This window comes from Zosterops lateralis, assembly GCF_965231275.1.
Source record: "Zosterops lateralis genome assembly, chromosome: 11".
Taxonomy (NCBI): Eukaryota; Metazoa; Chordata; class Aves; order Passeriformes; family Zosteropidae; genus Zosterops; species Zosterops lateralis.
This window is the reverse complement of record NC_139771.1, coordinates 9,486,274-9,510,658: the sequence shown is the minus strand read 5'-3', so window position 1 is coordinate 9,510,658 and position 24,385 is coordinate 9,486,274. Positions and strand designations below refer to the sequence as shown.

General features: G+C 47.2%; 1 protein-coding gene across 5 annotated transcripts; it reads left to right on the top strand.

Annotated features, from left to right (window-relative positions):
• Positions 1–24,385, top strand: SUSD3 (sushi domain containing 3). 5 transcript variants are annotated; one of them, XM_083869564.1, is made up of 7 exons: positions 1–99; positions 210–278; positions 349–425; positions 12,383–12,571; positions 13,625–13,772; positions 14,195–14,362; positions 22,225–24,385. In XM_083869564.1, exons 3-7 carry the CDS (start codon positions 353–355, stop codon positions 22,436–22,438), a joined length of 792 nt encoding a protein of 263 aa, XP_083725690.1. In that variant the 5' UTR covers positions 1–99; positions 210–278; positions 349–352; the 3' UTR covers positions 22,439–24,385. The 5 variants fall into 5 exon arrangements, 4 of the variants coding, with proteins under 4 accessions (XP_083725690.1, XP_083725689.1, XP_083725691.1 ...); XM_083869563.1 differs by lacking the exon at positions 1–99 and having other exon boundaries at positions 172–218; XR_014590911.1 differs by lacking the exon at positions 1–99 and adding an exon at positions 19,729–20,060 and having other exon boundaries at positions 192–425; positions 22,225–22,363.

Sequence of the window (24,385 nt, the reverse complement as noted above, 5' to 3'; positions counted from 1 at the left end):
TCGCCCCGCCGTCCCTCCTCCCCGCCCGGCGGGGCTCCCGGGACCGGCCGTGCGGCGCTGGCGGGGCGGGCGCGGAGCGGGGCACCTGCCGGGCGGCTCAGCGGGGCTCGGCGGGGCTCGGCGGGGCTCAGCGGGGCTCAGCGGGGCTCGGCGGGGCTCGGCGGGGCTCAGCGGGGCTCAGCGGGGCTCGGCGGGGCTCGGCGGGGCTCGGCGGGGCTCAGCAGGGCTCGGCGGGGCTCAGCAGAGCTCAGCAGGGCTCGGCGGGGCTCGGCGGGGCTCGGCGGGGCTCAGCAAGGCTCAGCAAGGCTCGGCGGGGCTCAGCAGAGCTCAGCAGGGCTCGGCGGGGCTGGCCATGCCCGCAGCCACCGCGCCCGCGCCGGACGCTCCGCGCAGCCCCGCGCCGGGGCGGGACAGCGGATACACAGGTACGAGCGGGGTCCCCATCGCTCCTCGCACCAGTTCCCTCCCGCGTCGCACCGGAGGGGAGGGAGGGAGGATGATGCCGGCGGGGGCAGCGCCAGACCCCGGTCGGGGTGCGGGATTCCTCCCGCGGGGGGATGCGGGGTGGCCGGGGCAGGGCGCGGTACCCCCGGACAGAAGGTGCTGCACGTCCCGGGGAAGGGGCGCGGGAGGCCCCGCCGGGGCTGCGTTATCTCCCCCCCGGCCCCGGACCCCGCTCGGGCCGCCCCCGGCCGGTCCCGGCACTGGCGGGAGGGGGCGGCGGGTCCCAGCCCGAGGTTCTCGGGCACGCAGCGCCTCGGGACGGGTGTCCCGGAGCCGCCCGGGCACAGGGGCTGTCCCGGACAGCTCGGCGGGGGCTGCACTCCAGCGGGGCAGTCCCGACTGCGGGGGACGGAGCGGCCGAGCCCCCCCAGGGCCGCCCGGGGCTGCTGCAGCCGGGGCCATTGCGGTCCAGTGATGGAAGTGTGGGGGTCAGGCGCTGGGGTGGCCGCGGGCACAGGGGGCACAGGGGGCACAGGGGGCACAGGGCAGGGTCTGGCAAGGATGAAGGTGCTGATTCTCAAGAGACATCGCTCCTGGACACGTCACCGGGCTGGGAAGGAAATGAAGATATCAGTGTTTTAATGGAATATTGTGATACATTGAGGGGTGGAATGAGAAACCAAAGCTTTTTCCTTCTTATCTTTCTCTTCCCTTGAGTTTTGTTACTCAGTTCGATTGCACAGACCGTATCATCCTTTCAAAACGTCTTTGGCTCAAGCGGGTTCAATAATTTGAGATGATGTGATTTGAAGGCAATGTGAGGTGACAGAGGGTCTGAACTGGTGGGACACGTCCATTGCACAGGGCTGTGGCTTTGGTGGGTGTCTCGGCCGGGACGAAGCAGAGCCATGGTCTGGAGCCCCTGGGCCGGGCAGCAGGAGGGGCTTGTCCCCAGCCACAGCCACCTCTGGAGTTGGGAGCGAGGTGAGATGGAAGGATGCTGGAGCTTGGTGCAGCTGCGGTCATCTGTTGCTTGCTGGGGTTTCTTCTTCTGTCCTTCACATCATGGGGCAGGTGGACTTTTCCCTGGCTTCAGTGCAAGCAGGGCTGCGTGCTCCTGAAATCCAGGGACCTTGTTCTCATATGCAGCCTGTCCTCTCACATCCTTGTTATTTATTCAGCCCGTGAAGTTCTAACAGACTTTATTAATGACCTGATTTTTTTGTACCTATAGAAATTGACAAATGTATTTTGGCTACTAGCATAGCAATGCTTTAAATTGTATCCTCTGAATGTGCTTAACTGCTTATTTTGAATTTAATAGAGCAGTTAATTTGAAAATGCAAAACGAGTGCTGAGAAACCTGCTTAGAGAAATAACTCAAACCCAGGTGTAGACCCTGTTGCTCTTGCCTGATATTGTTGCTAATTATTGACTTTTCTCTCTTTTAAAATCATGTATATTTGGCTGTTTTTATATGTTGTGTCAAAGTCTTGTGGGTCTGGGTTTGGCTGCACTAAAAGGAGTTTTGGAAGTGGCATGTCCTGTGTTACACTGCTTCTCTGTAGGTTAATCTTGCTCTGTGTAGATCTGTGGCAAAACAGCTAGAAATGCCAATCTGCCAAAAAATATTTAGAAATCCACCCTCGGTTAATCCCTTGGATATCTATGGACCCGGCTCCTCTCAGCCATGTCTCCAACCTGAACAACAAAACCCATTTTTTCGAAGCCAACTACACCAAAACTATGGAGCAGTTGTCAAGGGGAGTAAGGCTCTAAACTGGAACAGGCTGGGTCAGGGCTCGGCTGTGCTGCACGGAGCTGCTGCAGTGGCTGCAGGACCAGCAGTGAGCACACGGGGCTTTGCCAGGGCTTGGCTGGGTGTCTGCTCCTCCTGCTCCTCGCCCTCTCTGCCCCTTCCTGGGGCTTTGCCACTGTGCAATTCCACCCTCGCGAGCACCTGTTCGGAACTATGAATGTATCGAGTCCGGTGGACGTGCTGCTGGCAGCCCTAAGCAGCCTAGAGAGCTAAAATGATGGCTACTTGTATCATTTTAAATTAAACTCTTGTTCATTTAAATGCAGCCGGGTTATTTATACATCGATGTTTGCTGCCAGTTGTTGTACAGCACTTACACCGTATCTTTCGTTGCATCGTGTCCTTATCGGTGACTCTTTTTGATGCTGAGTGTCTCCTTACATTATTTCAGACCGTGAGCAATGGGGTAATAATAAAGATTTGCACAGATGAACTCCCTCACGTGTTCCTTTTGAGAGGATGAAACAAGGTGGCAGGATTTCCATTTGAATTAACGCATGAATGAGAGAGAAATTAAAGGAAGTTCCTTAGTACAGCCACGATGCCTGTAGCACTCAGAAGGTCTTAGAGCTTCCTGGGACACAGCTGTGAGATTGGAACACCCCGTGCTTTTCCTGCTCTTGCCTTCCTTTGAAGGACTGGCAGGAACAGGGAGAACGATCCCAGCCCGTGTTTGGGAGGGTCAGCAGGCGCTTCCCTGAGGAGCTGTGGCTCATCCCGAGGGAAGGGCAGCAAAGGTGCAGGGCAGGGGCAGAGGAGGAGCACAACCAATGTCTGGAACCGAGAAGAAACCTTCTGTCCTGTGGTTGCAGTGCCGGCCCAGCGGCGTTTACAGAGTTACTGCCGTGCTCTGTGGACACCCATAGACCAGCTCTTGCCAGGGCCGGTAAATCCTCTGGAAAAGCCTCTGGGATTCTGAAAGGCTTGTGCCAGGTGACCTGGGCACCTCCAGCCCCGTGGGAATCGCCGTGGAGCAAGGAGCTGTCCTCAGCCCGTGCCACTGAGGTGCTGGTGCCTCTGAAGCTGCCCGGGTTATACTGGGGGCTTTGGGGTGAAACAGGAAAAAGAGGAAGGAGCACAAAGTCATAACATTATTTTTAGTCCTTAGTCCTTATGTTGCTGTAGTAGGAGGCTCTGGCCCTTTGGTTATAAGGGTGGTACCTTTTTTTGCTGATTCCTCAATACCCTCCTGTAGCTCTTTCAGACCAGGCAGCTCATGCTTCTGTCAACACAGAGATGCATCGACAGACACATCAGTGCAGCCACAGACAGAGACAATAAATGCAGGATCTGACAGAAACACTAATTTATGACAGGCTATAAATTAATAGGTCTCACTGCTGGGCTGTTTGTTGTCTGTAGTTGTGGTTCTGCCTCATCCCTCCACTTTCCAGACCAGGGAAGGGGAGAGGTTTCATGAGGTGGGAAGTGCTGCAGGCTGCAGTGAAGGCCCGTTCAGACCTAGCTGTGGGAGGAATTACCTAGCAGACACCACTGAAATAAAGGGACGGGGTCTCTGGCTTAGAACAGATAAAAGTTGCAGTGTGCTGGAAGATGGGAGAGGGACAGCACGTATTGGCTCAGCTGTAGCCTGGATGTTGGTGGCTGTGATGGGGTGCCAGTGCTGGGGTGGATGTACCTTTGTTGTGGCTTAAACTGTTCTTTTGTTGTGAGCAGCTTTATTTTTTTGAAGGGAGTCTCCTTGGCAGTGCAGAAACTGAAATTATGTTACTAAGAACTTAGAGTTTCTCTTCCAAACACAAAGTTGTTCATTGCAGCCAGGAGCGCTCCCGCTCTGCAGAAGGGATGCACAGAATTTTATCCTCAGATGTAGTTCAGTTTTTAGGCTGCAGAAGAAAACATGGATCCCAAATTTACATTTCAACGGAGCAGAGGGTGATACAACCTGGAATGTATGGGCTTGTAGTTTCTCCAGGGTTATTTCTCCTTTCTTGTTCTCCCATGAGCTCAGTCAAACTTTGCATTAAGTAATGTAAAAGAAGGGACAGTTGCAGAATGTCAGCTCCTTGGCTTTATCTCCTGTACTGCAAGGTGTTAATCTGGGTGGTTAGACATTTGCACCAGGCATTGATACTGCTTTGAGGGAAGGATTTTTGTGCTTGTCATTAAAGCTCTAGAACAGTCCAAAATAGAGAAGGAAGAGAGTTATTGGGTTTTCTGAGTCGTCCACAGTGCAAGATTGTTCCCTGTGGTATTCTGCAATGCTTCCTCCTTGCTACTCTGAGATTACCTGTGTTAGAGAGGCAGATTATTAGCAGACTTCTGAATTTTAGCTAATGAATGAGGTGAGCTGAGTGCTTTGGTTACCCCTGCACTTAGAGGGGTAACAAGTTGTGACGTGGGTGTGGACCCTCACAGAGGACAGCAGGCAGCAGCAGGGTCAAACATGAAAGGCTCTTTATTATCTGATTCCAATTAACTTATATACACTTTTTACAGAGGGCCCAGATTGGCCCAAAGAGGTGACAACCTCCTGACTCCATTGGTCACTATGACCATCAGTCAAACTCTCTCTCAGAACACAACTATGCAAAACATATGGATAAATTCTAAGAATACACATTTTTTACATGAAGCAGCGTGAGAATCAGGCTGCAAAGGTTCAAACACTTGAAAGCAAGAAAATTAGGGGCAACACTTTGGATCCAAAACATTGAAATTTAAAAAATCACAAGTTGGTCTTAAAACACAGAAGCACCCCAATGACAGTGGTTAACCCAGCATTTCTGGGTGGTGTGGTCTATTTTAAAGGGCAAAACCACTGCCAGTTTTACTGTTCCCACTGTGGCAGAGCCAGGACATCCTTGGACTTTCCCCCTGGAAAAGCAGAGCATCCTCAAGCCCCAGTCTCTGCAACTCTACAGCAAAGAGATTTGTAACCATGCTGGAATTGGCCTGATTTTGCTTATTAATCATGATTGCCACTGACTTTATGTGCACTGTGGAGTCTTTCTTCAATATTACGATGGGGACAAGCTAACGCATAGGACAATTGTTAGTTTTCATTTAGGCGTTTTATTCACACGCAGTCTTTGAAATACAGGCACAGATGAGCAAGATGTTATTCTAAACAACAGTTTTGACTGGCTGAGTGGGTCAGGATTGGCAGAGGTGATTTTGCAGTCTGTGTGAATGTCTGCCTCTCATTTGGTTGTCAGATGACAGAGAGAAATGCGGAAGTTGCAGAATGAGCAACTGCTCCCCAAAATAAATCAATCCCTGTGTCTGCTGAGGGTCTCAGGGATGGGGTTGAGCTGGTGCCTGCATTACAGACGAGCCTTTGCAACAGAGCAGAGCCCCTGTGGCCCTACAGCATCTTTAAGGGGGGGTCTGTAGCTGCTGGGGGAGCAGCGCTCCCAGCTGCCTCAGCCCAAACTGGAGTGGTTGTGAGCAGTGGTGGAGGAAGGGATGGGTTAACTGCTTGCCTTTCCTCCAACAGACCTGGGAGAGATGATTCCATTATTATTTCTGGGATGAAATAAAGCCAGTCACAGTGCTGCTTATGTATTCCAGACTCCTAAGCAGAGTACCTTTGATTGGGAATGGATTTGAGGAGAGGTGAAAACGGGGACAGAAGTTAAGTCGGGTGAAGGGATGGTGTACATAATTCCCAGAGTGTATGTGGGCTGGGAACAGTGTGTGGGAGGATGATTTGGCATGTGGGAGCTCAGAGAGGTGCAAAGGGCAAGTTTTGGGGTTTGATTTTTCCTGTTCAGAGGAGCAGAAATTTGTGCCTTTGTGTAAAAGCAGAATTACACTCAGGAAGGTTTCTGCTTACAGCCACAGTTACTTCCAAGATCTTTGCTAATTGATTGGGTCAGAGGAGCGCTCTGGACTGGACACAGGGGTCCTGCTTTGTGCTAAGAAGCTGTGCCCCACAAAACCGGGGCAATTTTGCACAGGCAAGAGAGCTCTGGTGTTTGGCCCGTTATTGTTAAAACCTGTAGAAATTTAGATTAGGACTAAGATTTTCATTCATTTTAATCTGTTTCAGCCCAGAAGCTGAATTCTCAGGCGTAGCCCTGAGTTCCCTAGCCATGTACAAAGGAAGGGCAGGACATGGGGCTGCTGTCCTCTGCTCTGCTCTCTCAAGCTGCTTGTCATTCTGTGCATAACTCCCCTGCAATCATGGACTTTTTAAATGGGGAAAAGCGAGCAGAGTGCACTGGTTCCCTGTCCTTACACTGGCATTCCTGTCAATCTTGGTGCCATCTTGCACCAGTTTCCGTGTCCAGGGAGGCCTAAGGCAGATGTGTTATTGACTTGTGCTATTAGCCATTGCTGAAGGCAGATGTGTTAATTGACTTGTGCTGTTAACCATTGCTGTGCCGGGCAGCTCTGGCAGGATGCTGCCTGCCTCTCACCGAGCAGTTTGCAGGAGCTCTGGTGGCCCTGGCCAGGCTGCTGGCTGCGTGTCCTCTGCGTGCAGCCCAGAATAGTAAAGCCAGACTCTGTCAGGAAAAGAATCAGCCAGGAGAGAAGAAAAATAAAAAGTGATAAAACCACAGGGAAGGGTTTTAAATCTGGCTGTTGGTCTCTCAACCCATGAGTGACTTCCATCACTATAATAAAAGGCATGCTGTTGCTAACTTTTTCAGACTGGTGTCTAAATCAATTATTCACAGAAATTCTTGCTGACCGTTGTGGATGCCAGGTCACAGCTCTGTGGTGTGCTTAACGCATTTCACAGCTTAACACAGCAAACCAAGGACAGGAGCAGCTTCAGATCGCTCTTGGGAAAGACTTAGGGAAGCCAAAGTGGGTCAGCCAGGGGGAAGGCAGGTAAGGTCTCTAGCATTCAGGCTGGTTTTGCTAAACAGGGTGGTTGGAAATTCCCCGTGAAAATTAATAAACCTGTATTCCATCAGGTGTTTTAAAACAGGAAAGTGGTTTCAAAGAGAAAAGGTTGAAAAGTTTCTGTATTCTTTACAAAGAATTCTTTACATTTCTTTGTGGAAATGCAATTCCTACATTTTCAGCTTTTTGGCAAAAAATTAATATATAACCATCAAGTAGCATGCAGGCCTGATCCACCTAAAATTTCATGTTGGGAGTGGATTTTTTAATGACTGAAGTGTAACTTGTCCAGCTCTGGACCCTTCCTCTTTGAGAATTTTTTTGGTCAAGGTAGGTCAGTGCAATGTGGCCCCAGCAGTGGGAGTCCATAGAGGTTGGGCCCAGTCTGTGGTGCACAAGCAGGAGGCCACGGGCACATCATGCAGGCACATCTGCTCTTATCAACCCTGTTCAGCACCCTGGTGTGTGCATGTCCTGTGCACGGGCCAGATCAAAGAGCTGCTGCAGGCAGATAACCCAGAGCCTGGCAAGGCAAATATGCAGCAAGGCTGAGCTCTGTGTCCTGCAGCACCCAGAGCACTGCAGGAGAGGGGAGCATGTTGAGGGTGGGCAGTGGATGTGCAGGGAGGGTGCAGGAGGCTTCCCATGGGGCAGCACAACCTCTGTCCTGTCCACTTTTCTGGTGGGGCTCCTTCATCCTTCCTCTGGCCATGGCTCCTAACAGATGTGTGTTTTCCCCCTGGAAATACATGTGAGGTTTTTTTTGGCTTCTCCGGTGGCTGGCTTTCCAGCTAGTGGATCCCTTTGCATCCTCTGCAAAAATGTTACAATTGCTTGCACAAGGTTTAATGAATGAGAGATTAATCCTGAGTACTGGGAAAAAGCAATGGTGAAAGTTGAAATTATAAACATACAGACTTCACTGTCTGTATGTCACAATGAAGGACACCAGCAAGGATGTGCTCCCCAAAACCTGTCTGAGAACAGAGGGACCTGGTGGCAGAGGGAAAGTGCACACTTGTCTTGGGACTCCCATGTTGCAGGTCCTGTGGTGACCTGAGAGAATGGTGAGACCCTGGCACAGGGTGTCCAAAGAGGCTGTGCCTTCCCCTGGATCCCTGGCATCTAGTTATTCCAGCATGTTTTAGTGATATTAAATAGCCAACAATAAACAATGCAAAGGGGTGAGCTTTCTGTGTCTGGGAATAATGAGGTGAAGGCATGGGTCACTCTCTTTCTGCACAGACAGCAAGTGGGAGCCTTGCTAACATGCTTCCAGGTAATTACTTCTGTAGTTTAGATAATTTTGGTAGATACTTATGCAATGTATTTGATTTTTAGTCACTGTTTTGCTGTGGAAGGAGCACAGGAAATGTTTACCAGCTAGGCATGCCTAGGTTGCTCTCTCATTTCTTTTTCCTTATCAGCAGAACATAAACCCACAGCTTGCTGACAGTGCAACCATATGGTTCATGGTTCCTCTTTTTGACAAATCAATTTTGCAATACAGATAATCCTGGCTGTACATGAGAAGGGATATTTTGGATTATTTTAATTCTTGCATTACTCTATTTTTCACTGCCTGGAAATTATGTATGTGTTTATTTCTGAACCCAGAGGTTGGGGTGCATTAAGAGTTTATGGAGGACAATGTGCTTTAGTGTCTGTCTTTACTTTGAGGACAGTTATTTGTCACATGCAATAACTCATTTGTTGTAGCCATTCTGCACTCCCAGACAGCAGCATCAGATTCAGAGCTTTTCTGAGCACTGGCTATCCTCTCAGCCTGAGGCCAAGCTGAGAATTGCATTTGTATAAATCAGCTCCTGCTCAACAAAAAGCTACAGAAATAGCTGCAGAAGCTGGAATCATGGAACTGTAGAATCACAAGAGATTGGAAGGGACCTTACAGCCCTCCCAGGGGCACCCCTGCCATGGGCAGGGACACCTTCCCCTGTCCCAGGCTGCTCCAAGCCCCATCCAGGCTGGCCTTGGGCACTGCCAGAGATCCAGGGGCAGCCACAGCTTCTCGGGGCACCCTGTGCCAGGGCCTGTCCACCCTCCCAGGGAACATTTCCTTCCCAAAATCCCATCTAAATCTACCCTGCTTCAGCCATTCCTCCTTGTCCTGCCCCTGCAGGCCCTTGTCCAGAGTCCCTCTCCAGCTCTCTTGTAGCCAGCCCCTTTAGGCACTAGAAAGGGCTCTAAGGTCTCCCCAGAGCCCTCTCTTCTTCAGGCTGAACAATGCCAGTGCTTCCACCCTGTCTCCAGAGCAGAGGGCCTCCAGCTCTCTAATTAGGACATTTATTCAATTTTACAGTTTTTCATTTTTACATTTCTGGGTGACAACAGTTATGCAAACCAAGACATTTTGTAGATATTTCTGAACACAACATTTTCTAGATATTTATAAAAGAAATACAAATTCAAATGTAAATCTGGTCAGCACAAATGTTTATGTTTTACCAGGTAGCAATGCAGCCTCAGAGACCAGTCTCAGTTAAAAACAAAAATAAAATTAATTATATTAATAAAAACAATAATAAAATTCTTGATAGTAGATTTAGTCTGATGGACATGCCTGAAGAGTATTCAAAAAAGAAGTCTATATGGAACATCTGCTTATGTAATTATAAGGATGGAAGCTTACTTAAACATGACTCTTTGGAGATATAAGGGTAAATTAACCCAGCAGAAAAGTGAATGCCATGGCTAACTATGAAAACATTACAGGTAGCTAATAGTGAAGGACACTAGAGCTTGCAGGAAAAGTTTTTCAAATGTGTTTTTAGAAGATAATTGATGCTTAAAATTAGGGCAGATTTTATGCAGAGAAGCTAAATCTCAGCCTGGATGAAATTCAAAAAAATCATTCTGGCAAAAACTCCATCTGGGCATTTCAATAAAGGCATTTGTGAAAAGCAAAAAGTAGTGACATATTTAAGTTTTTTACTTTAGTGGGAAGAAATGGTGTTGAGAAGCTCCTAAAAGAACAGTTTCTCCTCTGCACAAGTGGAGGTACACAAAGTTGTTGATGAACTTTCAGCTCAGGTGTAAAAGGTTTTGGACGTGTAGCTCTCATTGAGAAGCTCTGTGGTTCTGGCCCCAATTACATTCATATGGGAATGATCCTCTGGGCATGATCTGTGGTGCTGCTGCAGCCCAGGGCAGAGCATGGAAATACCCACATTTTTCAGGAGTCGCTAGCTAGTAGATATTTCTGTGGAGCTCAAGTGGAGAAAAATATTTTAAATCCCACAGCTGAGGAATGGTGCTGCCAAGGTCGCTGCCATTCAGAGGTTTAAGCACTTGGCAGGAACTATCGTGGGCAGGGAGGGTTCAAAACAGCAGCTATGGCTGCACATCTTACTCAGGATGGTCAATTCTGGATTAAATGAAATGTATCTATCTTGAAAGAAAGGATCTGGTGCCAAATTATTTGTTCTTTGGAGAACAAAGAGTGAACAGTGAGTCCAGGTAAACCGGCAGGTATACTGAATGCCTCTGCTGAGGCTGCATGTGGTGGCCCAGCAGGTGTGCATCAAGTCCAATTCAGCTCTAATTACTTTTTACATTTTGTGCAGCTACAAGAGTCACCAATGTGAACTCTAAGAATGTGGTGTGATCTCTAAAAATAGCCTTGAAATTGTAAAATGAAAAAAAAAAAATAGTATCTATATGTAAAGTTTTTATTTTGCAGTTTAGCTCAACGTTTTCTCATGGTAAGCCACAGAGTGATTAAAATAAAAAGAAAAGCCCAGACTAGTAACACTTATCTGGAGGGAGGAGGAAAATTGTCTGATACATCCTGTGTGTTCCAGGAATGGATGTGGGTGGGAAGGACAAGAGGTGAGGAGAAACCAGTTGTTAGAAAATATTTGCTCTTATTGAGGCTAATTGCTGCCACAGTAAGTGGCTGACAGAAATGGCAAAACAAACAGAAATAATCTGCATGGAATTAAAGAGCTGTGGTTTTAAAAGCTAGTGCTGGTGCATATTTACTCAGTAGATTAGCCCAGTAATTGTCACTGGGACTTCTGTTTGGTCTTTTGCTGAGATTCCTTTGGGTTTGTTTTCCAGGGACAGTGAGTTTAAGAGCATGAATTGGAGATAGGTGGGATGCCTGCCTGCTGTGGTGTGATCTAGGGGCTTAACAACAAGTAAAGCCATGGGGAGAGTTTTAGCATTAAAAATAAAAGAGATTTGCTAACAACATGTGGTTCTGTCAGGATGTTTTCATGGAGGCTTTAGTTTCTTTTTGCCTGTAGATGTGGAAAATATATTTTCCCTCTTTTAATATTTTCGTGTGTGTTGTCATAGTGCTTGCAGCACTATGCCTCTGAGTTTTCTCAAGTCATTTGGAAATCTAGTGAAAAATGGGGAACTTGGGCTCTGATGCAGAAGCAGTGCTGGTATTTTGTAAATGTTAAATCGAGTTTCTAGATTCTGTCAATGCACATGTACATACCCAGGAAAAGTGTTTGTTACCTTTGAAGTTATCTAGATGCTATGTGTTGTCTTAATACAATGTATTGAAAGTTTTGTTGAAATTGAAAGTTTTGCTTGAAATTACTGTGAACAAGGAATGTTACGACAATGAAACTTACTGTATGAAGTTAGTGGCTGACAAAAGGTGGCCAAGGGGAGAACAGCTCCACAGCTCAAAGAGCAGCTATATAAACAACAAAGTAATAGAAAAGCAGAATGAATAAAAATGTATTAAAAATTAATGATTTACTGTAAAGCAGAGTTTGTCTCTTGAAAAGGAAGATAAGTTATATGTGTATGTCTTTCTATGCTCCTCCCTTGGTTTTGACCCCCTTGGCCCCTTTCAGCCAGGACAAATAGAGGTGCAGTTCTTGTAAAGATCAGAAGTTTGGGTCAGATGATGCCAAGATGCTACTGACTAGGCTGAACTGCACAATCAGTCCAGCAGATCTTGGAACATTCCTGTGTAATGAATACTCCCAGCCAGCCTAAGTAAAAAATTAATCAGAATCCAACAACACAGGGATCCGTAGGGGGCCGTGCCACTCAGAAATTACTCTTTTTAGAGTTCTAGTGTTGCACGTGTACCAGTCTGAGCAGATAATGCTGCAACACAAGTTGCTTCGTGCCGGGGGTGAGGGCAGAGGGGCTGTTGAATGGCACCGATGGTGCTTGGCAGAGCAGCCGCCCCGAGGTCTGGTATTTGTTTTTTGGCCATTAACTGTGACTGATTTACAGTCTGGTGTCAGTAAACCCCCCGTGGACCTGCCCTGCTGCTGGCGGCGCTGCATCGTGTGTGTGTTTGCTGTGCAGGGCAGTGCGGCCGCCTCCTCCCGCCCCGGCTGGGCTCGCTGCAGGTCCTGCAGGGCAGCGGCACCGATGTGGGGACTGTGGTGGCCTTCCAGTGCCCGGCCGAGCACCAGCTGGAGGGAGCGGGCATCGTCAGCTGCGTTTGGAGTGGGAACAGCACGCAGTGGACAGCCGGAGTGCCCTCCTGCAAGCGTAAGGTTCTCCCCAAATCCGCCCCTCCTCTGCCCTGCCCTGCCCTGCCCGTCCCGCCGCGTTAGGATCCTTCCCAGATACCTGTGCAAAGAAAAGGACAAATTCAATTTCTTCAAAGCTGCCCCACTGATGGTAATTCCACTCCATATGTGTTCTGACGTGCCATTATCGAGACACAGAAAAAAGACTGTTGTATTCACCCCTGGTCTCATGTCACTGGTAGCACCTGGAATAACTGTGGCTTGAGCTAAAGCTGTTTGCTTCTTTAGAGAATGTCTGGGTGTCTCAGTTTAGAGACAAGTTTAGGAGAAAGGCACTCTGGAATGAGCATTTCCTCTAAAAAAAAAAAGGGTTCCAACAATCCCTTTTCACCAATAAGAAATTAATACTAGTGAATGAAAATGAAAAAGATCCACTGTTTATTGACAGACAGACTGCCTGCACGGGACAGGAAAAAAAGGTAAATAAATGCTAGATATTGAACTGTCAGACCTTAAAATGCCCTCGACCGTAAAACTGTCCCCTGTAAAAAAACAAAACAAAACAAACAAACAAACAAACGGAAAAAAAAATCTCAAACCCCCCCCAAAAAAAAAAAAAAAAAACAAAAAAAAAAAAAAACAAACAAAAAAAAAAAAAAAAAACAAAAAAAAAAAAAAAAAAAAAAAAACAAAAAAAAACCCCACAAAACAAACAAACAAACAAAAAAAAAACCAAAAAAAAACAAACCCAAAACACCAGGGAAAGATAAAAACCCACAAGGGCTGGCAGCTGGGGGGAAAGAAGGATGCCCCAGCTCCTGTCTCAGGGAAAAAACCAAAAAGTTCATGCAGCAGCTCAGGCAAACAGATGGAAACCTGGTGAATCTCTGCTCTTGGTCCCCTGTTCACAGCCACAGCAGGTGAAGCAGGAGTGCTTTCCCTCCCTGGCTCTGGTCTTTTCCAAGGTCTGTGGCCGAAACAGAGCAGCAGGTTTCAGCATGGTTTAATGAAAATGTGAAAGATAAATTTGTGGACTGATCTTACAAACATTTCTGTGTTTGCTTTGCTGCAGCCATATCAAAATATGAGACTTTTGGCTTTAAAGTCGCAGTGATTGCCTCTATTGTGAGCTGTGCTGTCATTCTGCTGATGTCCGTGGCTTTCTTAACTTGCTGTCTGATCAAGTGTGTGAAGAAAAGTGAGAGAAGGAGAACTCAAAGGTATGTCAAGAAGACAGTTTTAATAGGGTGTAAGAGTGTACATCATATGAAATAAGTTGCTTTGAAATGAAAGGTTAATTGATGTTTTTGGAATTGCCACTTTTCTTTTTGATAAGACTATTCATATCACAGTCCTTGTTTTTCATTTATTTTAAATGAAGTTTTGTAAGAACTAGCCATTCCCATTATTATGGTGACTTGATATTTTTTTCTCTTACAAAAGAAAAGCCCTTCACACTGGACATTATGACCTGATTCTGTCATCAGGCTGCAAAATTACTCCTTTTGCTGAGACCTTCTCTGTTCCTGTGCTTCTTTCCCTGTTTCCTGAAGGAGCTGCTCCATCCCATTGGCAACAGAGCCCAGTTCCAAGGAGAAGCCATGTATCATAATAGTGTTTCTACTGCTTGATATATTCACAGAGAAATGCAGCTGTGGTACCAGCTAAGGACTGAAGAACTAGAGCACATGCAAGCTGCTTACTTTGGTTTTAAGGGAAGAAACAATAACAACAACAATAAGAAACTCAAGAATACATCTGTATTTGGTGACGTGACTAACATGGCATATGATAACCAAGGCTTCTACAGGTAAGGCTGTTAGAATATAGTTCATTTGAATGAGGTGATCCTATCTAATCACTAACCAGACCTAAAACCAGCTATGAGGGCAGGTATATCAGCCTGTGCACCCTTAGCCAAAAGTCTGGCTGTTTTGCATATGGAGAGTGGGCACTGTTTCTAATCAGAGATGGAAGTGTCATTAAAGGTGATTCTGAACAAAACTGTCCTGGAATTGCTCTTGGAACAGATGTGACCCTACCTTGTTCCCTTTTTCTACTCAAATAAGAGCTGTTTAATCAAGAAATTAGTAAAAGATGTTGATTTCTATTCTTTAATTCTGTGAAATGAATAGACATGCAAGGTGAGATGTGGGAATTCTGCTAGGAGATTTTATGCAGACAAAAAATGGCCTGTCAGTTTTGTATTTCACTTGCAAGGCTTTTTTTTTGTGTGTGTGGCAAGTTGGCTGTTACCTCATCCCGTGTTCATGTGGTTTACTGGAAACTGGAGGACAGTGCAGGCCCTGGAGAGGTGTAGACATGGAGCTGGGCTGGGCTGGGAGGACCAGCACCAAAGGACATGTTCCCTTGTCTGGGTGATTGCTGTGGTACCGTTTCCCCTCCAGTGTGAGCTGGGAGTGTTGGCAGCCTGTGCTTGGAGGAAATCTCTAAACCTGTGGGTGCTGCTGCAGTGGTGAAACTGTTACAGCATTGATTGTCCAGAGAAATAAATACAGGCATGGTTGGCAGGCAGCAGCAAAACTCGAGGCAGGCAATCCCAAAGGAAAGATTCCATATATTTCTGCATATCCATTGTCAAGAACAAACCAAAAGAGAATTTAACCAAGGGTCCTCAGGGTAGGTTCAGGTTTGGCATGGGTAAGCATTTGACACCCAAAAGGGTGGTCAGACCTTGGAACAGGGTCCTGGAGAGGTAGTTGGTGTTGGTGGTCCAAACTGCCATTGCTCAAGGGGCATTTGGCCAATGCCCTTAATGAGCTTTAGGTTTTGGTCAGCCCTGAAGGGGTCAGGCAGTTGGACCCAATGATCCTTGTGAGTCCCTTCCAACTGAAATATTTCAGTCTAGTCTAGTCTAGTGTAATCTACTCTACCCTATCCTACCCTATTCTATCCTACCCTATCCTCTAAGGTTTCAGACACTGGGAGGAGTTGCCCAATGCATCATGAGATCTCTGAGCACAGCAACTATCCTACTTGGTTTTCCTAGGCAGGAGCTGTCTGAAGAAGCACAGGGGATGAATCCTTTCCTCACTGCCTCTTCCAGGGTTGTGGCACATGCTGTTTTCTGCAACCCAGCCATGGGAAGTGGCTCTGCAGCCCACTTAGAAGGGGAAGTTGAGACAAGTGCTGCTCATGTCTGACAAGGGAGTGGGTGGAGGCCTGACAATAGCTTTCTCTTTTCTTAAGGAAAACTGTTCTGCTGCTTCTTGTAGCATATGAAGTATCTGGAAGAGTAAGAACTCCTCCACCCTTGAAGAAGACTCTCTTGAGTATAACTTAATTTATTTTTTACTAGAAAAGCATGTAGGTTGTGCTACTTTTCAGACTTAATAGAATGGATTTAGAGATTAACATTTTGATTCAGTGCTTTAGGATCAAAATAGTGTAAGAGAGATAAAATAAAAAGCCAATTCTTTCAGGTAAGGCAATGTAAAATAAAAATTCAGTTCTTTCAGGCAGGTATTTGTTAAGGTTTACAGAGAAATTTAGGATTAAAACACTCTAATCAGTTAAAGCCATGCCTTAGTATCCCGACAAGATAATTTTGGCTGCAATGAGGTGACACGATGTGGGTGCAGAATGCTGAAGTGTAGAAGTTATAAATAACAGAGAAGCCCAGCTGTGTGACAGCAGGGGCTCCTGGTGCTGTTCTGGACCTGGCTGCCACAAAATGAGAACTTTTACCCCCTCATGTTTGAAGCATAGAACAAACATTGTGAATATGTAGTTTTGCAGGGGAACATTGAATTTTAGTGGCAACTGCTTTAATTATAATGAGCCTCATTCTGACTGCTTTGCTGGTTGCACAAATTGCTTTAAAATGGTAAGAAGTATGTGTACAAATACCCGGGATCATTAACTACAGAGTGCAGTCACTCCAGGTGCCACCTCTTTCATTTGGATGTAAAGAATCATAATGAGGATGAACATACCAATTTTTAGCAGGTGTTATGTGCATGAGCTGCAAGTATTTACAGCATATTTGCTCTCTTATATTATTGAAAACGCTAAATAATGTTGGGCAGGGAAAAACAAGTTACAGATCTTGGGAGGGAGGTGTTTCCCCAGCGCTGCTTCTCAGAAGTTCAGAGCAGCAGAGATAGCAGTTTTCTCTGTGGTGCAGAGGTTTGAGCCAGATTAGCTGAAAACAAGGGTCTGTGTCTAGGGAAGCGAGATTAGCTGCAGCCCTAGGCCACGTAGTTAGAAAAAAACAATGTCCATGAGCCTCCAAAGCAGTCCCCAGGAGGATTGCTGGGGCTTGTCAGCATGTTGGGAATGGCTCTCACAGCCTGACTGCAAAATGTACCAGCATGTCTTATTTTTGAGTCAGTTATTTTCTGATGAAGAATAATACCTGACCTGCAGTAACTCTTCTCTGGAGCACTTGTTGGGCACCCAGCACCCGAGACAAACAGTCCTCTGCCATCCCAGCAAGAGCCACGTGGGAGAGCTGGGATCAGGCAGCTGCCTGGGAAGGCAGGTTGTCCTCTGCCCTGTGAGAGGCACAGGGTAAAATACCAGTAAAGAGATACTTAACGGCAGCTGTCCTTCCTCTGTGCCACCTGCTGGGAGTGTTTGGGAGATGGAGGTGATAATAAACGTCATTGCCAGTTTTTAAATCTGTAAAGAATTATCCTGTCCTGCTGTAATGTACATCAATTAAATTTTAATTGCAGAGAGGGGGCTGTCTTGTGCTTGTTTAAGTAGTTTGTAGCATTTTCACTTGTTCTGTAAGTGAAGCCATCAGTTCCATTAAAAGCACAAGGAAATGCAAATGTTCTGTGCCAGAAATGGGAGCCTGAATACAACTGGAACCACTTTTGGTCTGGCTAAATGCGCACAGCCTAGCATAACATAGTGAAAGCAAACAGCAAACCTTTCTGGCATGAGGAGACATTAAAGAACCAGGCATTCCTCTTTTGGAACCTATTTATACATCAGCAGGAGCAGCACAGATAGCCAGTGTAAAAAAGATGTTGAGAGAGCTCATTTCAGTTTGCATCAGCTTCCTAGTGATGGTCAGAAATAACCACACCCTCTATTGCTTTGCTTTTCAGTGTAAAAGTCCTGCAACCTGTCCTGGAACAGATACTCCCTTGACTCAAGGGATGTGCTGATTTGTCATAAGAGAGGAGTGATGATCCAGCATTTTCCACACTCAGAACTGAATGTAGCTGTACACTAACTCCTTTTCATTCTCTGTCAGCTAAGATGACAACCAGAAAAAAAGTAGTCCGGCTCAAAAATGCTGGAGAATCTAAGAAATTTGGTGTGTTTTTTTTGTCTAGTGTGGGAGCATTTGAAAGAAATTGGGCAGTCCAGATTTGGACTGTTTAGAGGTGAATTATTTTTCACAGCTCTAAGCCATGTTATAAAACATTCTCTATGAAGTAGCTGATCTAGCTGCAGGAGCGAGTGAAATGGAAAAACCCATGTCTCAGTAGGTCTGAAGTCCTCCTTTCAGCTATTCACACAGCTGGAGCGTATTACCAAGAAGAAAAAAATCCTTCTGCAGAGAAGCAGGCTGCTGTGTTCTCCCACAGAAGATATTTTTAGTAGCTGAAATTTTGGTACCAGAGCCCTTTCTGACTACAAGATTCTTTACCATTGTACCTGGCAAAAAGCAAATAAGGGCAATCCAACAACAAAGAATTCCAGCTGAAAAGGTTTTGTAGAAAATCCCAAAGCCAACAGGCTATTAGGAGAGGCAGCTCAGCATTTTTAACATCACCGTGGGGTTTAATACTGCATCACAGAGAGCATCCAGAAAGGGCTGCAAAGGGCAAATGACTTATTTGATACAATTGTATGGAATTGATACCGTTCCCTACAGGAAATGTTTGGATGGCACCAAGGACTGAAGGGGGGAGGAGACCCAGCACAGGAGAGAGGCAGATTTCCTTTCCCTGCTTGTCCATGTTTTACCCTGCTTTTCTCCATCGCTGGCCCAGCCTTCTGTATTAATGGAGTTGTTTTGGTTTGTTTTGGTTTGGTTTTTTTCCTCTTGTTCTTCCTGTGCTTTGTGTTCCCTGCCACCACCTTTTAGAGGCTCAGATCTTCCCAGTACTTTTTGACATGCAGGTTTCAAAGAAAGCTGAGACAGGGGAAGTGAGCTGCGGTTTCACCTTGGGGCCCTCTTAAAAGGGCAGGATAAACTGGCTTTTAAGTTACACCCATTTCTGAATTTCAATCTTAATTGTCATCGCAAGAGCTCGAAGGGGGCATGAAAGCAACATGTGTTTTCAATAGAGCTGCTATTATTGTTTTCATAATGTTTTCCTGATTACCCAGGGTCTTGTACAAAGCCACCAGGCATACAACAACAAAAAAACCCCTCCCATCCTCTAGTATAAAAGCTGTTTTGAGAGGCAGTGCCAGCACCAGGCAGCTTTGTGGCCGTGTTCTCACACATCTCGAATGTCCTGTCAACAGTATTTTCCCTCCAGCAAGGAACAGCTCTCAAGTCGCACAGAAAAATATTCTTGTGAATCCTCTAAATCCCATTGACAAATGCCGTAAAACTGTAAAAAATTATAATTCAGTCAGAAAACAAAATTAACTTTAAAAACCCTCTAGCAACACGTTTGCAGGGCATGCAAACACAATGCGTGTAAAGCTTCATTAAACAGAGGTGGTCAGAGCCCCCTCGGCGCTGCCCCCAGGGAAGAAGTAAAGGAGGGGAAAGAGAAAGAGAACCCGGGGCGCTGCCACCTTGCAGCCCTGCGGGGAAAGGGAAACACAAACCCCGCCGAGTTGTGCTGACATCCCCAGAGCTGAGATCCTTCGCTCTGCAGTGCCCGGGCAGCGGGGCCGGAGGGGCAAAGCAACACAAAAACTCCTCTAAAGACCGCATGTAACAAAAGGGGAGGAAACACCGAAAACAAATACAGGAGATTAAAAAGGCACAAAGCGCTTGTGGCTCCCACCTCCCACCGGAGTCCGCGGAGCTCCGCTGAACGGCAGTGGAGCTGTGGGCTCTGTGGGGGAACGGCAATGGAGCTGTGGGCTCCCTGAGGGAACGGCAGTGGAGCTGTGGGCTCTGTGGGGGAACGGCAATGGGACTGTGGCTCCGGGAGAGAACGGGATTGGAGCTGTGAGCTCCGGGAAGAACTCATGTTGCAAGAAATGTTGTCCGTTTCCTGCCGTCTGCAGAGCTCGCGCGTTCCGTATGGAGCTGCGAACCGACCTGTGCTCGGGGATTTTCTGGAGGATAAAACTCACCCGGCCGGAACCCCGCGCCCTGGGGACACTGTTTCCCGACGGAAGCATTTTACAAGCGCGCACAGACACGGTTCCGGTTCCGGACTTTGTGCGTGTCCGCACGCGGCCACCGCACATGGCTCAGACTGAAAACAGTTTCTAAACGATGTAACATTTTAAAGTCTTTTCAACATGAAAAACGGAATTAAAAAGTAACTTATCCATCGCTCGTGGGTAGAGGGAGCAGAAACGGACCTGAAGACACAGGAGATAGTGGACGAGAGGTCTGTGCAGCCCGCGGGGGGCCCGGCTGCCGCGGCAGCTGCGGTCCCTTCAGCGGATTGTCATTTTTTTAACGGATTTGTAATTAAATACCATATAGGTAACGACTTTGTGGCTGCCGTCTCTTCCTTTATGGCCGCTGCCCGCAAAAACTGCCCCAACCCGTCCCACCTTTCGATACACCCACCTTTGTACATTCGTCCCACCTTTGTACATTCATCTACTCTCAAATTGTTTTCTACACGCACAGCAGTAAAGTCCGCGAGTTCCTTTTACCCTGTTTTATCCCTTTTGTGCAATATAAGTGCCCACACACTTTTTACAGCTTTTTGGTCAGCTGGAATCCATGACCTAAGATTTCCTGCCTGTTACCCCTATTTTAAACTCTCCCTCTGCGCGTTGCTCCGCGGAGTATGTGCGTAGTTCCGCGGGTGTGACGCTCCGCGGCGCGTGTTTTGCACGGTGTGTTTCTCAGTGCTCTGTGGCCGCCTCTCCCCGGCCCAGGGCCCGCCGTGCAGCTCTCGGGCCGTGCTCACCCCCCGGCCGTGCCTTCCCGGAGCTCTCCTTGTTCCTGTGCTTGTTTCTGGGTTTGGTTTTGTGTTTATTTCTCTGTTTCTGTCCCGGGCTCTCCCCGCTCACGTCCCGGTTCTGTCTTTGTGTATTTCGGGCCGTCCCAGGGCCGCCCTCGGGCGGGGCCTTTGTGCATTCTTTGCTTTAATTGCTTTTCGCTGCGGGCTCTTCGTTCCCGGCACTTTGTGTATCCGGTCTCTCGGTCCCGGTTCGGTTCCGCCTCCTTTCCCGGCGCCTCCCGCAATCCCCTCGGGCCATCCATCGGGTGCTGCAATAAATCAGCCCAGACTCCTTTTTCTTCATGCGGGAAAAGCCAATTCTTAATTCACATCACTTATTTTACACAGTGCTCACACACCTCGTGTGCAGCACTCATTGGCCGGTCGTTTTCTTGCTGCTTGTTTTGGTCAGAAGGTGATTTGTGTGCACATGCCAAGTTCAGGTTGTTCACATTCCTCCTGTATGGGTTCTCCTGGAACAGATCATATCGTTCACACAGATGCACTTATTTTTCAACCCGTGAATTGGTTGTTGTGTTAAAGAACCTTTCATACCAAGATTGTTCTCACATGGGAACCTGCAAATTGCTTAACTACACTTAGAAGAGATGACAGGCCAGCTGTTAATTTAACAGAGCAGGCTTGATTTTATGAGGCCTTTCTTTTATAATTCTTCTACCTGTCACAACAGAAAGGGGCCTTAAAGACTATCCCATTCCATCCCTTGCTGTGGGCTGGGACACCTTCCACTGTCCCAGGGTGCTCCAAACCCCAATATCCAACTTGGTCTTGGGCACATCCAGGGATCCAGGGGCAGCCACAGCTGCTCTGGGCACCCAGAGATCCTGGCAGGTGTCAATGAAAGCTTAAAAGTTCCTGAAATGGGAGGAATGGGTTGCTAAGGCAGGATACATTTCTCCTCCGAGTTCAGTTTTAGCCAGTTTGGGTTCCTGTGTTGGTGGTGGACTGTAGGGAATGGCAGTGTTTCACAACATAGAGCTTTATAGGGGACAACATCAGATGGGATGACTTCTGTCCAGGGAAGCTGTATTTACTGCTCTAGAACCAGAATACCTAGATTAGAGCTATAATCCTGGCAGGGCAATTTGCAAAGACTTCTTCTTTCAAAGGTTGTTTTGCTGGCCCATGCAAAACTCTATTCCAGTCCTTCTCTGTGTATGTGCTGCTTTGACTTGATTTTTGTTTTGATCTGTGACTAGCACCTCGAGAAGATGGAACTGAGTTCCTTATACTATAAAAAAATAAACAGATGCACCACAGCAAGTATCTCAGAAGATTTTCTTTTGGCAGTGAGGTGTGCAGCATTACCCCATCCAGCTTCTGTTCCCTGCCGGCAGGTCATGGGTGCTCAGTGCTCAGTTGGTACCCAGCAAAAAGGTACTTGAGGTCTTGTTGAGGCTTTTACAGAGACACAGCAATTTGCCCCACTGCCACCAACTGGTTTTGGTGCTGGGGGAAGCAATTCCTTGCTACAGCACAAGTCATTTGCAAAACGCCTGATGTGGCAATAAAATGCACAAATTCTGTACCTTCACCAGAATTAACGAAACAGAAACTTTTCCCTTTGTGCTTCCAGGTCCCAGGAAGAGTGGACTCGGGATGTCGCGGTTCCTGGGTATTGCAAAGACAGGAGTCACCTGCTGAAGGCAGCCAAGAGCAGCGGCGGAGCTGGGACACCTGCAGTGCCCAGGCACGGCACTGCCCTGCAGACAGCCAGCTCCACACACCTTGTACAAGTCTACAGTCATAAGGATAGTTACAACAAACCAGCCTGCCAGATACCTGGATAGCTGGTGTCTGAAATGCAACTCTCTTCTGGACCAAAATGAAATTTTGATAGAAATATGTGCCTTAAAGATAACAGAGAAAGTTCATTATTCATATGAATTGCAAGTTTTGTATATTTCCCAGATGGTTATTTAACAAAAATGCTTCATGGTCTGATACAAATAAAGATATGAATGTTTAGGGCTGTCAGTCCAGAGCTGTTCTCTGAGGTGTGCTGTGACCGTGGCAAAAGCATGTCTTCGTGCACAGCTAGACAGGTGGAACCCAGTTTGCGTATTTGCCTCATAAGAAGTTGCTGATAACAATTACACACCCCTCAGTTTCCAATCTTCTCTGAACCACTGGGTTTTGTAAGAATTTCAGAAAGGAAAGTCCTCCATATTTTTACAAAGTAGAATGATAGAACTACAAAAAATTTGGTTTTAATTAAACGCCCCATTGTTTTGTATCAGGAAGGTCTTTAATTCATCTGCTCTGTGTTTAGAGACCATGCACAGCAAAGACCCATCTACAGGTCTGCCAGCCTGTAGGAGAGGAGGTGGCACATGGAGGGATGGGGTGTCGTGCTGTGGAACACCTTGGGCCCCCACAGTGACCTCCTGTAGCTTTTGCAGATGTCCCAGTGTGAGCAGCTCATGTGGGGACAGTGGTGGAGCCTTCCTGGAGCAGCCAGCTCAGGATCACTGCAGCATCATCCCTGGGAAAGCTCTCTGAAAAAAGGGTTGAGGCAGCTTTTGAAAGCCTGCCTGCTTTTCCCTACTGGTAATCTGTTCACCATGTGAGGAAACAAGGTGGGGCTTTTTCTTGTTTTGTCCCTTTTGAATAGTTAAGCAATTAATATGGCTCTTTTTCTACTGTTTATATGCAAATAGATGTATATCCTACTTACAGTTATTTTTGTTCAAGTTAAAGCCTTACTTAATACTGACATCAGCTGTTTAATGGGTATCATCACATCCCTCTCATGGGTAGAAACATGACCTTATAGCAAGCTGCAGTAATTGTTTTATGGTATATCCCCTTGGTACTCAGGTATCCTCTCATGAACTGCAGTTCTGAAGCGTCAGTTTTGAAATTCAGATTACTGTAGCTTGCTGGCAAATGGCCTCTTCTATCCTGGCCATACTCTGCAGAGATCAAAAACACATGCTTGAAATTCAATAATGTGGAAGTTGCAGCAAAAGATGTTTTTTCTTATTTCTAATAAGTTCAGTTCTGCTATACAACACACCAAGTGCACCCTGCAGCACACTTCTTGCTATGCACTACAAAAAGGAGAATGGATGTACTTCCCATCACTCCACCCAATTAAGTTCTCAGTTAATCCAATTAATACTAGCCAGTGTTTATCAGGACATAGTTGTGCTGTGAACTATTTTGCCTGCAGTTTTCAGTCCCGTTAGACCCAGACAGCCTCTGTACCCAGTGAAAGAAACAAAGCAGGGGCAGGGGGCACGTTTCCTCTTTGGGCACCGACAGCCCTGTGTCCGCCTGGGGCTGCTGCCACTGCTGCCGTGTGAGCCCCGCTGGCATTTCCATCTCCTGCCGGCGTCTGCTGCTGTTCCCACCCTATGGAAATCAGGGAAACACCCATGGAGCCCCGCTGTGAGCCAGAACGTAATCAGCACCAAAAGTCCCCAGCCGAGACAAACCGATGCAAGATCTGGACCCACAAAAGACAGCACTGAACTGGCTCTGCCCTAAAATGTTGGTAAACAGGTTTTTTGTATCTTGCTGTAACTTAAAGGGTGCCCGAGAAGGGGGGGACACCCCTGGATGGGGCCAGCCTGAGTGAGCTCCGGGAACACCTGAGAGGGCGGGCTCCTGGCTCTGCAGTGACCAAAGCTGCAAAGCCGAATTGTCCTTCCTCCTCAAAGGTGAACCAGGAGGAGCAGCGACCAGACCATCCCTCCAGCTACCCCCTTGAGAGCTGATCAATAAAGGCATTT

What these genes read in the sequence shown, in the direction of transcription:
- SUSD3 (XM_083869564.1), top strand. Translation starts at nt 353, where the DNA reads ATGCCCGCAGCCACCGCGCCCGCGCCGGACGCTCCGCGCAGCCCCGCG. An exon ending in CGGAGTGCCCTCCTGCAAGC is followed by an intron (nt 12,572 to 13,624) that starts GTAAGGTTCTCC and finishes GCTTTGCTGCAG; the next exon opens with CCATATCAAAATATGAGACT. An exon ending in GATAACCAAGGCTTCTACAG is followed by an intron (nt 14,363 to 22,224) that starts GTAAGGCTGTTA and finishes TTGTGCTTCCAG; the next exon opens with GTCCCAGGAAGAGTGGACTC.